Below are 14983 nucleotides of genomic sequence, written 5' to 3'. Positions count from 1 at the left end.
CTTTACATTATGAAGTACCATCAATTCCTACACACACACACACACACACACACACACACACACACACCCCTAACTCTACGTTCTTCAAGACCCAGATAGATGATGAAAAGGAAAACAATCCTTGGAGTTAGAGCCACGGAGTTCCAATCCTACTTTTACTACTCACTAACTAGCTCTATGACCTGGAGCAAACAATCCTCTAAGCGTCATTTCTTCATCTGGAAAAGAAGGCAATACCACCAGCTCACTCACAGGCCTGTGGTAGGGACTCAGAGGAAACAGCCTAAAAGCAAAGGGCCTCATGTCCTGTCTCGAGGGATAATCATAAAGTTTTTTCCTCTTCTGTCTCTACAATGCATTGCCCAATTATTCTAAGCTGTTAAAACCTCTACCTCTTCAGATACCATTTATCTATTTGATTATGTGTACACACACACACACACACACATCTTTATATAGAATATATTTTTTTTACATATATAAAATATAAACTTTGACCTTTTATTGCTATCTTCAACTATGTAAACCTTTAAATCCTTATCTGTTTCTGTATTATCTACCCACCTAAACTACCTGTTAACTGAGAGTTGGGACTACTTACATTTTTTTGGTATTCTCTAATCTACTAGCACATTTTTGTGAACATTTACAATTAAATCCTTTTTGAAAATTGGTATTTTTAGAAGTTGATAAAAGATGCACTATAGTGTGAGTTTCACATCCAACCTTCAGAAAACACCCCATACAAATGGTATTAGAGCCTCCAATTTTCCTGATAAGGAAATTAAAACTCATAGCCACCAGGGGATGCAGCCCAAGAAAAAGGGGCTCTTTCACCTACTCAGCAGACACTCGCACCAATCTCCTGAGCAAACACAACTGCCCGTGAGATCTTCTCAGCCAGTTGCCAACTATTGCCCTTGACTGTTTTTAAGTAGGTTCCATGCCCACGTGGGGCTTGAACTCAAGACCCTGAGATCAAGAGTTACATGCTCTACCAGGGCGCCTGGGTGGCTCAGTGGGTTAAGCGTCCGGGTTCCAAGTTCAGCTCGGTCATGATCTCCTATCCTACTTCATGGGTTCAAGCCCCACGTCAGGCTCTGTGCTGACAGTGCAGAGCCTAGAGCTTGCTTCAGATTCTGCCTGTCTGTCTGTCTGTCTGTCTGTCTCTCTCTCTCTCTCTGCGCCTCCCAGCTTGGGCTCTGTCTCTTTCTCTCTCTCAAAAATAAACATTAAAAAAAAATTTAATAAAAAACTCAAAAAAAAAAGTTACATGCTCTACTAAATGAGCCAGCCAGGCACCCCACCCCCACCCCCATCCCCTGCTTCACAGTGTATTTAATCCAAGTCTCAGTTTCCTCCCCTAAAACAGAACAATAACATCTACTTTACAGGTCTGCTGCGAGAATAATTCAGCACACTGGCATGCTTGGGTGATATTATGTGCCTAATGGTTACTTCTTGTGGTTTTGTGGTTATCATTTGTATCCATATATAAACCTATTTGTAAAAGTTACCTTGCCTTTTCTGATGAAAAACTAACATGTTCTTTGTACAGAATACATTAGGGGAAACGCTTCATGTAGTTTTTTAAAATTTTAATATAAATGACAAAAAGGTAGCTTGGAACATTTTAGACATGTTACAAAACCCATAGGAATTGTCTAAAAGATAAGACTCGAATCCTTGGGGCGCCTGGGTGGCTCAGTCGGTTAAGCACCTGACTTTGGCTCAGGTCATGATCTCACAGTTCGTGGATTCAAGCCCCACATCAAGTTCAGTGCTGACATCTTGGAGCCTGGAGCCTGCTTCAGATTCTGTGTCTCCTTCTCTCTGCCCCTCCCCAACTTGTGTTCTCACTCTCTCTCTCTCTCAAAAATAAACAAACATTTAAAAAGTTAAAAAAAAAAAAAAAAAAAAGACTCAAATCCAAAGCAGGTGACTGAGCAAGACGTATTGGTCTATTTGAAGGGCTGGACTTCCCTCAGGAGCTCACAAACAGAAAAAGTCCAAGGGAAATCTGAGAAAAATAGTAGTTAATAGCTATAAACGCTGTATTTCCAGTCCTCATGGTAAAGTTTCTGTGCAGAGCCATAAGAGATCAATTCCACGTTTCTGATCCTCCTCCTAACTCTGAAGTATCACTAACCAACATCGGTGATAACTAGGGAAGCAAGACCTTAGCACATAGCATCAATCATAAGTCAACTGTAATTTCATATGCATTATCCCATTTTTTTACCACTCAACAAGCTGAACTGTGTCCTCTCAAAAGAAATGTTGACATTCTAACCTCAATATCTCAGAATGTGATCTTAATCTCAGTACAGAATCACTCAAGATGTAATCCGTTGAGATGAAGTCACTGTTTGGGGCACCTGGGTGGTCCAGTCAGTTGAGCATCTGACTCCAGCTCAGGTACATGATCTCACGGTTCGTGCGTTCTAGACCTACATTGGGCTCGCTGCTGTCAGCAACAGATCCCGCTTCTGATCCTGTCTCCCCCTCTCTTCGTCCCTCTCCTGCTGGTTCTCTCTCTCTCTTTCTCCCTGTCTCTCAAAATAAATAAACTTAAAAAAATAATAATAAATATTTCTTAATATGGCTTTAAAAAAAACAAAAGAAGAGGTCACTGTTCAGGTGAGTCCTAATCCAGTGTGACTTTAGACTTTATAAAAGGGGAAACCTGGACATAGACACACACGCAGGAAGAATGTCTTGTGAAAATGAAAGCAGAGATCAAGGGGATGCTTCCGAGAGCCAAGGGATGCTAAAGACTACAGGCAAACCACCAGAAGCTCGGTGAGAGGCATGGAACAGATTACTTCTCACAATCCTTAGAAGAAAGCAACCCAGCCAACACCTTGATCTCAGCCTTCTAAGCTCCAGAACAATACATCTGTTATTTAACCACCCGCCACCAATAAAGCCATTTAATAAAAATAAAAGATTAGATGGGCGATTATTAACCCGATAAACATAAGCTAAGGAAAAATATCTCTAAGTTCAGAAGTTTCTAAGTAGTCAAGATCAAAAAAAAAGGAAGTTAAAAAATACCTCATAAAATAACAAATACCAATTTTTTAGAGCAAACCATTTCTAGTGCTAAGCTCTTCTAAGCTCTTCAGAGAAATGTTTATAAAGATTTTCACATATGGAGCACTGCTCATCATCTTCAATTCAGGTGAAAAAAAACCGTCTAGAAACATTTTTTATATTTGTTCTCAATGGAAGTAGAGAACAGTATTAAACCACAATCTATCTGAAGTAATTCCATAAAGAGCTAAGGATGCTATTTAAATGATTCCTTTTTCAGCCTTCTACCTAGACCAATGTTTCCCCCTTGAACTGTTACCCTTTTGCTTTGAAACATTCACTTCTGGTTCTGATAGATTAGACAGACAGGTACCGACAGACAGGAAATAATACCGTTGCCGTGCACAGTTTTACACGTACAATCTCGACAGTCCTTCAGGGTACGTATCATCACCACCTACTTTGGTGTCAGTGCCAGAGATGAAATTTGAAACGAGAACAATCTTGCTTCAAAGGTTCCGAAAATTACTATACTACCTTCCTCTCAGTCATACCTACAAACTCAGACTCCCATTTACAACTACCTAGTATTAAATGTCTCCGAATACGTGTGTGACAAGTACTTTTAAGCTACAAACTCATTTATCCTTAATTCCTTTCTCTCTCTCATCCATCCCTTCAAGTGGCTGCTGTACCAAATCTCTCAAATGCGCCCCCTGTATTTCATTGCCACTTGCCCAAAACGGGTCCTTAGCACCTCTCCCTTCAACAGATCTTATCCTTTCCCTTGGCACAGCCTACAAGGGTGGCCACACAATCTATCATCTGGTACCACTCTCCATAATATAGCCTATTCTCCACATCAGCTGACTGCAGGCCAAAAGCATGCACAACGCTCTCTCTCAAAATCTGTGTCCAGGGGCGCCTGGGTGGCTCAGTCGGTTAAGCGTCTGACTTCAGCCAGGTCACGATCTCGCGGTCCGTGAGTTCGAGCCCCGCGTCAGGCTCTGGGCTGATGGCTCAGAGCCTGGAGCCTGTTTCTGATTCTGTGTGTCTCCCTCTCTCTCTGCCCCTCCCCCGTTCATGCTCTGTCTCTCTCTGTCTCAAAAATAAATAAATGTTAAAAAAAAAAAATCTGTGTCCGTGTCCTCCTGGGATGCCTTTCTTTTCTACCAGATATGCGTCATACATCTTTCAAAAAATAGTTCAAATATTACCTCTTGATGAGACCTTCCACAATATCCCTGAACAGAGTTTATTATATGTTTTATACCTAGAGCGTGTCATACTATGCCAACATTTATACATCTCAAAATCCCTTACTGGCCTATGCATTCACAAATGGCCAGTACCACGCATCTTTGTCTTCCCAAAACTGGCCCAGAAGTGTTCCATAAACGTGTGACAATGAGACTCTCTAGTCAGTGCCCAGAGTATACATATACCATCAGTCAGCTGCATAAAGTCGACCTCCAGAGACAAGTTCACATTGTTTTAAAAACTGCAACATCTATCTGGCAAACTGGCCCTTAAGGAAATTGGCATACCTGTGCACCAAGAGAGCCACAGTAAAGCCTATGGCAAGACCAAAAAAAAAAACAAAAAAAACAAAAAAAAAACAAAAAAAATTCCTAAAAGAGCAATTTTAGATAGATCAAGTGGCTTAACAAGTACTCAGCTGAGATCCTCGTGTTCCACACTGGAATAGGTACGGTACAGTGTTTTGAACTGAAAATTAAAGATCAACATTATTACCTAGTTTCCTGAATCAGAGAGGAACACTGCAGTGCAGCACGACTGGAAAATAGCCGACTCTGAAGAGCACTACAATACTAAAGGCCTTCCAAGATACACTGGCTACAAAACTGATAATGAACAACTAATTAAACTGGGTTCTCAGGTGAAGCCACTTAATGTTGAGTACTGTCCCTTTGATTACTTACTGAGCAATGCCTTCCGAAACAGTTCTAGTTTAGGATCTGTGCCAAGATCACTGCTTTCTTCACACAATCAAAATCTGCCAATAAATAAATGTTTTCAGAAGTCTTCCACTGATGTTGTTTTGTCAGTAGAATGAACCAGAAATGTGTTTCTAAGACCAGCTTACTCCTTGTGCAAAGTATCAGCGTAATATCATTCAAACCCATGGTTGATTGAGAACTGAGGAGTAGATTTGTTCTTTCTCTCTTTTTTTTTTCTTAATAGCAACTGTCCTCTTTTAACATGCTATAAAATGTGGGGCATTAGATTTGCTAACACTGCCCACTCTACCATTAAAATGTAAGCTCCACAAAGGAAAGAATCTTTTTATTTGATTACTGATGTACCTCAAAAATCTAAAACAGCAGCTGACACAGTTAGTGCTCAGTAAATGTTTATTCATCAAATAATTAAATAAAATGAATGAATCTCCACTTTTAGAGCTAATCATACTAAGTGGAAAGTCTGCCAAAATCTAAGTTTTTCAAAACTATTATCTGTTTACATTAAATCTTTTTACAATATATATCAGAGGACTGTGCTAAAATTTTTACTTTAAACACTGCCTGGGTCATTTTTCCAAGCCCTGGGAGCAGGGAGAAAATTCCCAGTCCCATCTTTGTCAAGACTCCTCCTCCGAGACAGCTGACATTGCTGTAAAGTCTATGAACCGTAAAAGGTCACTATTTTAAAGGAATTGAAAAGGCCCCATCCCATTTTGGTTTTGTTCACCTCCAATCTCCTCTTTTCAATCAAGTATACAGTGAGATTCAGCAATAGCAATTTTGTTAAAAGACAGAGTAAGTTTAGGAACAGATGAACAAAATCACAAAGTTAAATCTGATGGTATGTCATGTCCTTTCCAGTTTTTCCAACCCTGTCATGTTCTACCTAATTATAAATATGAAAGCAGCCTAAGGTAACTGTATCAAAAATGCACATAAACAGTGAAAGACTATTAAACGATAACACTAGTCTTTTATTAAATATACAAATGAGATCTCCCAGCGACTATTAACAAATACCACCTCATTAAGTTGCAAAAGATGTGATTTACAAAACCATCTCTAGATAAGTGAGCCACTGGGAGAAAATCTTGCTGGGACAGATTTAATATGGATGGCTATTTCAAATATCTTATTTCAGCTAATGATGTATAAAATACAGATTTTTTATTGACCTGTAAGTGACATGAAATATTACTTTTAGGTGTACAACATAATGATTTACTGCAAAATGATTTACCACACTAAGTTTACTTGACATTAATCACTACACAGTTGCCATTCTTTTAATGCTGAAAACTCAAGAACTACTCTCTTAGCAACTTCCAAATATACACTACAGTATTGTTAACTATAGCCACCTTGCTGTACATTACATACTCTCAAGATTCATTGATCTTTTAACCGTTAAGTTTGTACCTTCTGACCACCTTCAACCATTTCACTCACCCCCCACTACCTCTGGCAACTACTAATCAGTTCTCTGTACCTAGGAGTTCAGGGTTTGTTTTTTTCTTTGTTTGTTTGTTTTTTGGTCTCACATGTGAGATCATATGGTAGTTATCTACATAGTTTTTCTTTTTAAAAAAAATTTTTTTTTTCAATGTTTATTTATTTTGGGACAGAGAGAGACAGAGCATGAACGGGGGAGGGGCAGAGAGAGAGGGAGACACAGAATCGGAAGCAGGCTCCAGGCTCCGAGCCATCAGCCCAGAGCCTGACGCGGGGCTCGAACTCACAGACCGCGAGATCGTGACCTGGCTGAAGTCGGACGCTTAACCGACTGCGCCACCCAGGCGCCCCTACATAGTTTTTCTTAATGTAACAAGTTTGAACCAGATTAGTGAAGATTCTGTATGCTTAACATATGTACATATCATATTTTACATAAATCTATGTGTAAATGTACATAATAAATTAAGATGTAACAGCTTAGTGGCATCGTTTGCAATAATAAAAGACTACAAACAATCTAAATATCCATCCATTAAAATGAATACAATATACAGCGGAATATTATGCAGCCTTTAAAAAGAGCAAGGTAGATTTCTATGCGTGGATGTGGAACAAATCACAAGACATGCAGTTCAGTGAGAAGTTCAAAGTGCATTGGGCTTCCGTGTGTCTCTACCAGTATATGTGTCAGTATGTACTACAGACAGGGAACTGTAAGCATGTGGATGACTGTACAGGCAAAGAATATTTCTGAATAGATACACAGTATTGGAAAGCGGGACTATCGTTTGGAGAGGGATCAGGGAACTAAGGAAGTAGGGAAACTATGTTTCACTGTGTACCATTTTATGCTATTTACATTTTTAACCTGTGCATGTACTAATTTTTAGTTCCAAACCCAAGATACTGTTTCCCATTTTTTAAGCTGTAATTTTTATAATAAAAATGTAATTAAAAACTAGCTTTAGAAAAATAGGAATACAGGTGCCCGGCTGGCTCAGCCAGTGGTGCATGTGACTCTTGACCTCAGGGTCGTTGAGTTCAAGCCTCATGTTCAGCATAGGGTTTACTTAAAAAAAAAGAAAAGAAAGAAAAGAAGGAAAAAAATAGGAAAAATATCTTTATTTTTAAAGAAAAAACAGACATCAAAACAGGGGAGGGGCGCCTGGGTGGCTCAGGCTAGGCTAGGTATCCGACTTAGGTCATGATCTCACGGTTCGTGGATTCAGGCCCACAACGGGCTCTATGCTGAACGCCTGTTCAGAGCCTGGAGCCTGCTTCAGATTCTGTGTCTCCTTCTCCCTCTGCCCCTCCTCCGCTCGTGCTCTGTCTCACTCGGTCTCTCAAAAATAAATAAATGTAAAAAAAAAAACACAAAACAGGGGAGGGCTTTTTTATGAGGAAGATTGTTATCTACATGCCAATTAACTCAGCCAAGATAGGTGAGACGGACATGCCCCTCCCTGTACTGGAGGTTAGACTGCTGAGAAGTCCGTGTTTCTAAGACTTGTTGGGAGGGGAGGAGGATCTAAAGATCAAACATGAAGTAATTTGTTTTCTAGATCATGAACATTTAGAAAACACAGGAGCATTTTAGAGCTGAAAGGATTCTGAACATCATAAACCCCATCCCCCATTCTCCCATTTTACAGATAAAGAAATATATTTCCACATAGACTAAATGACCACCTTAAGATCACGAAGTGATTTTGGAAGACAGCACTAAAATCAAAATCTCTGAGCCCCAGGCCTGTCGTAATTTCCATATACTGATAAGAGACACAAATACTTGCATGTATTGGCTTGCTAACAACTATATGATAACAGTATATAAAACAAACATCTTACCATATTCCATTTATATAGTCTCAGACTAAACTACTTTATAAACAGGATATAAAGTAAATTAATATAAGAAAAAAAGGTGAGAAACACTACTACAAACTTAAGTGTGTGTGTGTGTGTGTGTGTGTGTGTGTGTGTGTGTGAATTGTTTTTTCTCAAAATTCATATACTGAAGCCCTAACTCTCAATGTGAATGCACTTGGAGACAGGGCCTTTAGGAGCACAAAAGTTATTAATAACAATTAATCCCAGGCAATAAGATGAGAAGACTGGTCTACTCTGACTTTATACACTGCTGTTCCAATGGAAATTTTTCGTAACTTAAAAATTAGTGAAAATCAACCCTAAAATACATACATAAAAAATAAATATTCAAGTCCGTCAATAAATGCCTCAAAATCCTAGCACAAATCTTTAATATCACTTCTGCGTTACTGTAAATGCTCACAGCTTTGGTAGGCGAAGCAGATATGCCCATAAAAAAGCAAACCCCCCAAAAAAATGCTGCTTCATAATAACGATAAATATAAATTTTCAAAGTTAAAAAAAAAATAAAAAAGAATGCACACAACTTGGCTGAACCTTGAGGGAACTGTGCTGGGGTGGGGGGGAGGGGGGGGGAAGGAAACGAATCCCAAAAGACTTCATGCTATATAATTCCATTTAAAACCATTCTTGAAACGACAGAATTATAGAAATGAGAGCAAATTGGTAGTTGCCAGGTTTGGGGAGGGAGGGGGGCTTACAAAAGGGCAACTTAAGGGTGACAAAACCATTCTGTGTCTTGACTGTGTTGGCAGGCACACCAACATACATGTGAGAAATTCCCACAGAAATACACGTGCATGCGCACACACAAGTGCAAATAAGACTAGAGAAACAGGAATACGATAAGCAGAATGTATCAATCAATGCTGGCTGTGATACTATACTCCAGGTATGAAACATGTTACCACTGGAGGAAAATGAGTGATGAAATGAGCTGTGTATTATTTTTTACAACTGCATTTGACTCTACGTTATCTCTAAATAGAACGCTAATTTAAAAACTGAAAAATCCTATAAAAGGGCAAAAATATGAAGACATTTTGCTTTATTGTGGCAATGCACTTTTATGGAAAGAAGAGGTTTACTCATTCACTGAATCTTACCTCAACTTGTGTTAACTCAGTCTTCTTTGAATATTCCTCATAAAATTTATCAAGGCTTAATATTATCTTATACATCTCACAAGCCCACAAAAAAGAGTGCATGCTATATGAGTCCATTCCTATAAAGTTCAAAAAAGTACAAAAAAAGTGAAAAATGAATCTACAGTGTCAGAATGCAGTGTTAGAAACCGTAAGTTATATTTGGGAACTGGGGCAAACCATCTGGGATGGGACAAAAGCAGGACTTCTGGGGGTACTGATTATGTACTATTTCTTGATCTGAGTTCTGATTATAAGCCATTGTTTTCAACTTATAAAAATTCCAAAAACTTGTGATTTGTACACTTTTCCCTGGGTATGGATACCTCAATAAAAACTTTTTTCACACACACACACACACACACACACACACACACACACACACACACGATTCCATAAAGCCCAAAGTATTTCTGTAGGCAGATCTACCCTATCAGAGCAGAGGAGTGTATGACCTTTCAGCTAAGGGAAATGCTGTACAATCTTACATTTAAAGAAAAGGAAAAAATGAAAACAAAATAAAATTGTGATGCTAGATGATCAAGTCTGCAAGAAAATTTAAACTTCTGATAACAATACCTCTTAGAATATGCTGTCCAGTTTAACTGCCTCATGCACTTAACACACCAAGCCTGTTTCCAAAAATACGTCAAAGAACATAGGAAAAGGTAGAAAGCAGACTAAAAACCAAACATTTAAGGGTGAAAATTCAAAGCAGCCATTAAACCACCAACACAGTCCTCTTCCCTGATTCCTCAGCAACTTTACTTGCCAGTCAACGGTATGAAGCAATCTGCTCTCATCCAAAAGGAGTCACAACCCAGTACGACTCAGTTACCCAGAAGACTACAGCGGAAAAGAGGAGCCTCAGGCTTCACCGGGCAAGTTAAAGCAAGCCCTATAGAACCTAAATACATAACTCAGCTATTTAATCAAATAACTGTTAAAGGACTAAATACTAAATTGTAAAATGCCTTCTTAGCAACAACTACCTGTTCTCTCAAGACCCTGTATCCCAGACAATTACTTTCCTTTTATGAGGTATGGAATGAGCCTCACCTTTGAGCCATTGTCAGTATCTTCCCCCACCTCCCATCTTCACCTACTTACAATATCCTGTCCTATCTTTCATGTTCCAGATCTACTACTTCTGCCTATTAGAAAATCCTAGAAAGAGAACATATTTAATCGAATACCAGCTTTTTTGAAAATGCCTTTCTGTATGTAACAAAGCTACCATTCAGTTTCCCCCTACCAAAGACTGACCAAATTACTTTGAGCCACAACTCACACAACCAGCAAAAGTTCACCTTGAAAATGCAAAGTTGCTGCTCCAAAGTGATAAATTTCCACCAATAAAGTAACCAATTTTTACAAAACACTTTTAAGTGGCAAATTAATCTTCTGAGCGTATCAATGCGGACAAACACATCTGCGTTACAGCCAAGTCCATCACAGCAAGCTTTCTTTTAAAAAAGCTAATCTCTGGGAAAACAATAATCCTCACAGTACAAACATCTGGCGAAACATCTAGCCAAATTCGTTTACAGTTAAAAAAAAAAAAGAAAAGACAAAAATGTACTGATGACCAAGTGAGAATGCCTATCAAAGTATCTTCAGATCTGCAAGCTGTTTAGAATTCCCAAGAAACGGGACTCCCCCTTCCTTTGGTTTAGACATAGTATACTCAGAAACAGAAAAATCTGACACCTGCTCTCCCCCACTCGCTTAAGAGCAACATTCCGTAAAATAGATTGCATTCACACATCCAACTCCGCTAACAACTAAAAAGTTGCAAGGCAGTAGATAACGACAAGTGAAAAAAAAGGAAAAAATACCAACAGCCCTGACAACATACTCGAAGCCAAGGGCTCAGGTGCACGCACGTGAACGCCGCACCGGACCCGCTTTCCTGGCTCCCTGCTAAGAGTTCGCTTGATACAAAGTTGTAGGAGACAGGATCCCGACCCTACTCTCGCCCGGCAAACTTATCTTGGCTTCAGCAGAACTATGTCGAAATGCAAGTCTTGGGAAATTCCTCCTCTCAGCTCTCGACTAAACCTAAGCACGGTATACAAGTTGCTGTCCCTTCACTCCTAATCCTTAGAAAGCATTTCCTGCTTGAAAAATCTTCCTCCCGTAAGCCTTACACCAACTTTCTCCGTTCTTTCGGCCTTACTCCAGGAAGCCTTAAGCCCGCCCATCACCCCCCGCCCCCTGCCCACACTCACACCCACTAGGGAACCTCAACACTCGGCAGACACCGCTCCACACGGGCACGCAAAACACATGTGCCTGCAAACCCGGCCCCTTTCCACACCCCCCGGAAACGACACCCCCTTTCTCACACCCCGCACGCCACAGCCCATCCCCCTTCCTCCCAGCCCCCACTCGCAGCACCCCCGTCAACCCACCCACGTTCCGGGGAACCCAGCCTCCCCTCACTCCCCGGCTCGCCGAAGGCGGTGGGGAAGGGAAGCAGGAAGAAGGAAGGAGGGCTCAGGCCCGGCCTAGGCCTTTCAGACCAACTAGGGAAGGTGAAGGGGGGCGGGGGGGGGGGTGGGGGGACCCGCGGGCAAAGCTCGTCGCAAGGCCTCATCCGGGCCCCCTCCGGCCCCAGGCCTTGCCTCCGCCGCCGCGCCGAGGCCCGGGCCGCCCTCCCAGCCCGGAGCACACTCACTTGCCAGCCGCGGTCCATCGAGGACGCCGCCGCTGCTGCCTCCTCCGCCGGCTGCGGCTCCGGCCCCCGGGCCTCCCAGGTCCGGCTTCTTGGGCCCCGGGGGCGGCCCGGCTCCCCCGCCCGGGACCGCTCCGGGCGGAAAGGCGGCCACCGGCGCGCCCGCCAGAGCCAGGGGGACGCTGTTGCTATGGAGGCCGAGGCCCGGGGCAGCTCCGGCGGCTGGGTCCTCATGCAGGAACTGACACTCCTCCCCGTAGAAGCAAGTCTTATCCTTAGCGTAGTAGCGGCAGTACTTCAGCTTGACTCCCGCCGCCGCCCCGCCGGGGACACCCCCGACCCCCGGCGGGGCCACCACCGCCACTGCCGCCGCCAGCGAGGAGGAGGAAGGGGAGGCGGCGGCCGAGGGGGGCGGGAGGCCGCCGCCACTGTTCATGGCAACGCCGCAGCCTCGTCTTCCGCTGCCGCCCGAGGAGCCGCCGCCGCCGCCGCCACCATAGACCGGGGAGGGAAGGAAGACGCTGCCGGTGCCGGATAAAAGCCTGGGCGGGTGGGTCTGTCCCGCTGCGGGAGCCGGAGCCGCCCGGGGAGAGGGGGGGAGGGGAGAGGGGAGGGAGGAGGGGGTAGGAAGGAGGGGAGGGGAGGGGGAGAGTTGGGATTCTCTCTCACTCACTCTCTCGTTCTCTTTTCTTAAAGGGGCCGCGCGGGACGACGGGGTGGGCGCGCGGGCCCAGACGGGGCCTTCGAGGGAGCGGGCTTGGGGAGGGGGAGCGGCGGCGGCGGCGAACGGGCTGGGAGGGTGGAGGGGCCAGTTTATTTTTAAATTCTGCCTCCACTCGCTCTCTCGCGCTCTGGTTCCTCCGAGTTGTTTATTCCATTTTCCTCTTCCTGAGAGGGCCGTCGCCGCTGCGCCTGCGCGCCGAGGCGCGAAGGCTTGTGGGTAGCGGGAGCGCGAGGGGAAGCCCCGCCAGGCGTCCGGCCCCCGGGGCATCCGCGAGCCAGCCGGCGGTTAGGACGGGCGGTTCGCGGTGGCCTTCCCTGAGGCCGATCCGGGTGGAGAAGTTCTCACGAGACGAATACCTTCCTGCTTTGTATATCCTCTAACTTCCAAAACCAGGCGTCGTTTTTTGAATCGAAAAGACAAAATTAGCAGCCTGTAAACGGTCAATTTGAGGGTCCGCACCTGGAGACGGAGGCAAAGCCCTTGCTCTGTTGGAAGGATAGTTTCGTCTGTTTGCCACACTTCCTCTCCCTCCTCTCCCTCTTTTTTTCACCACCTTCCTCTGTTTCCTTCTCCTTGAAGGCGATGAGAGCTGCAGGACTGATTACCTTAACTGCTGGGCCTTCTATCAGAAAACTGAGCCAAAAATGGTGGATTTGGACAAACCCCCTGCTCAGTGCAGCACCTGTTTTCTCTATTTATATTACTGAAAGGCTTCAGTAAAATATTATGAAAAATAAGATGCCACCTGGGGACAACACTGCTAGGCAGCGCCAGGTTTCATTTATAAATGTGCTACATTGCTTTTCTCCCATCAGCCTAGTCTTGATTTGAAATTCATTTTTAAAAGATAGTTTTTCCCTCCGCGATCTCTGATGTTTTGCTCTGTATTTAAAAAAAAAAAAAAAAAGTTTTCAGGAATTTTAAAGCATTGCTATGAAGGGAAAAGTAACTTTAACATTTTAGTTTTTCCTCCTGTCTAAAAGATTGTGCCAAAAGGCAATATCGCAGTTGTGCAGGGGGAATATTTGCTGGCAGTATTAAAGGAATTGTGGCAAATAGAAGAAATCGCAGAAGAACGGATATAAGCAAGTGTACCACACTGAAAAAAGGGGGAAACGTGGATTCCGTACATCACAAACTGGTAAGCCTGGTGATGTTGCTTAACTAAATTCAAAAACAACATTGTGTTACGACTTTTGCTTAAAAACACTTTCGCCTGTTTATTCAGCAAATATTTATTGGTGCCCATTATGCGTAGCAGGAACTGCCAAGAGCTGGAGAAACAAAACTCAACGAGATGCAGTCTTGTCTGAGTTCGAATGGATTCTTTTCCCTCTGGTTGGGGAAGCGTAAAGTACCCAGGCGATTATAAACCTGTGTCTTCAGTGTTGATCTTACCACAGTGGCTATAAGAGGATGTTAAAGATGTTAGACTTGCTGGAGAAAGTTGATCATTCTAATAGCAGGCGTTGAGAACATCTGCTTTGAATGCAGACGGAGTGAGTTTGTAAGCCAGTGCTGAGGTTTAAGAGCTGTGTTACTCTGGGTAAGTGACTTCATTTCTCTGTGCCTTATTAGCAAAAGGATGATAATAGTATCTACTTCATAAAGTATAAGCTACTGTATGTAAAGTGTCCCACGCTTAGTAAGAATTCATTAGATTTTAGCTATTGCTGTTAGTAATATTGCGGCCAGTAGTAATCGACGTAGAAGGGTGCGGAAAAGAGCTTCACAGGCAAAGCAGGCAGCTTGTGCAAAAGGCCTTGCGAAAGAGAGCTTTCATTGTTAGGACAGTGGAGAATTGAACAGGAACCATATCGCACAAGTCTCCGTGTGACATGTTAAAGGATTTCACTTTTTTTTTTTTTTAATTTTTTTTTTTCAACGTTTATTTATTTTTGGGACAGAGAGAGACAGAGCATGAATGGGGGAGGGGCAGAGAGAGAGGGAGACACAGAATCGGAAACAGGCTCCAGGCTCCGAGCCATCAGCCCAGAGCCCGACGCGGGGCTCGAGCTCACGGACGGCGAGATCGTGACCTGGCTGAAGTCAGACGCTTAACCGACTGCGC

At 43.1% G+C, this 14983-nt stretch overlaps 1 protein-coding gene across 5 annotated transcripts in view; it reads right to left on the bottom strand.

The window, feature by feature from the left end:
- PAN3 (poly(A) specific ribonuclease subunit PAN3) overlaps window positions 1-13095 on the bottom strand; it is a 133810-nt gene extending 120715 nt beyond the window's left edge. For 4 of the 5 annotated variants that reach the window (XM_043575925.1, XM_043575932.1, XM_043575945.1 and 1 more), the window contains exon 1: window positions 12192-13088. In XM_043575925.1, coding sequence (XP_043431860.1) covers window positions 12192-12624 — 433 coding nt within the window. In that variant the 5' untranslated portion in view covers window positions 12625-13088. Of the gene's footprint in view, window positions 1-12191 lie in introns of all 5 variants that reach the window. The other variant, XM_043575939.1, reaches the window with a different exon arrangement.
- Window positions 13096-14983: the final 1888 nt, after the last annotated feature.

The sequence above is a fragment of the Prionailurus bengalensis genome, chromosome A1 (assembly GCF_016509475.1).
Source record: "Prionailurus bengalensis isolate Pbe53 chromosome A1, Fcat_Pben_1.1_paternal_pri, whole genome shotgun sequence".
Classification (NCBI taxonomy): domain Eukaryota; kingdom Metazoa; phylum Chordata; class Mammalia; order Carnivora; family Felidae; genus Prionailurus; species Prionailurus bengalensis.
Note: the sequence above shows the minus strand (reverse complement) of the source record. Positions and strands in the feature narration are given on the sequence as shown.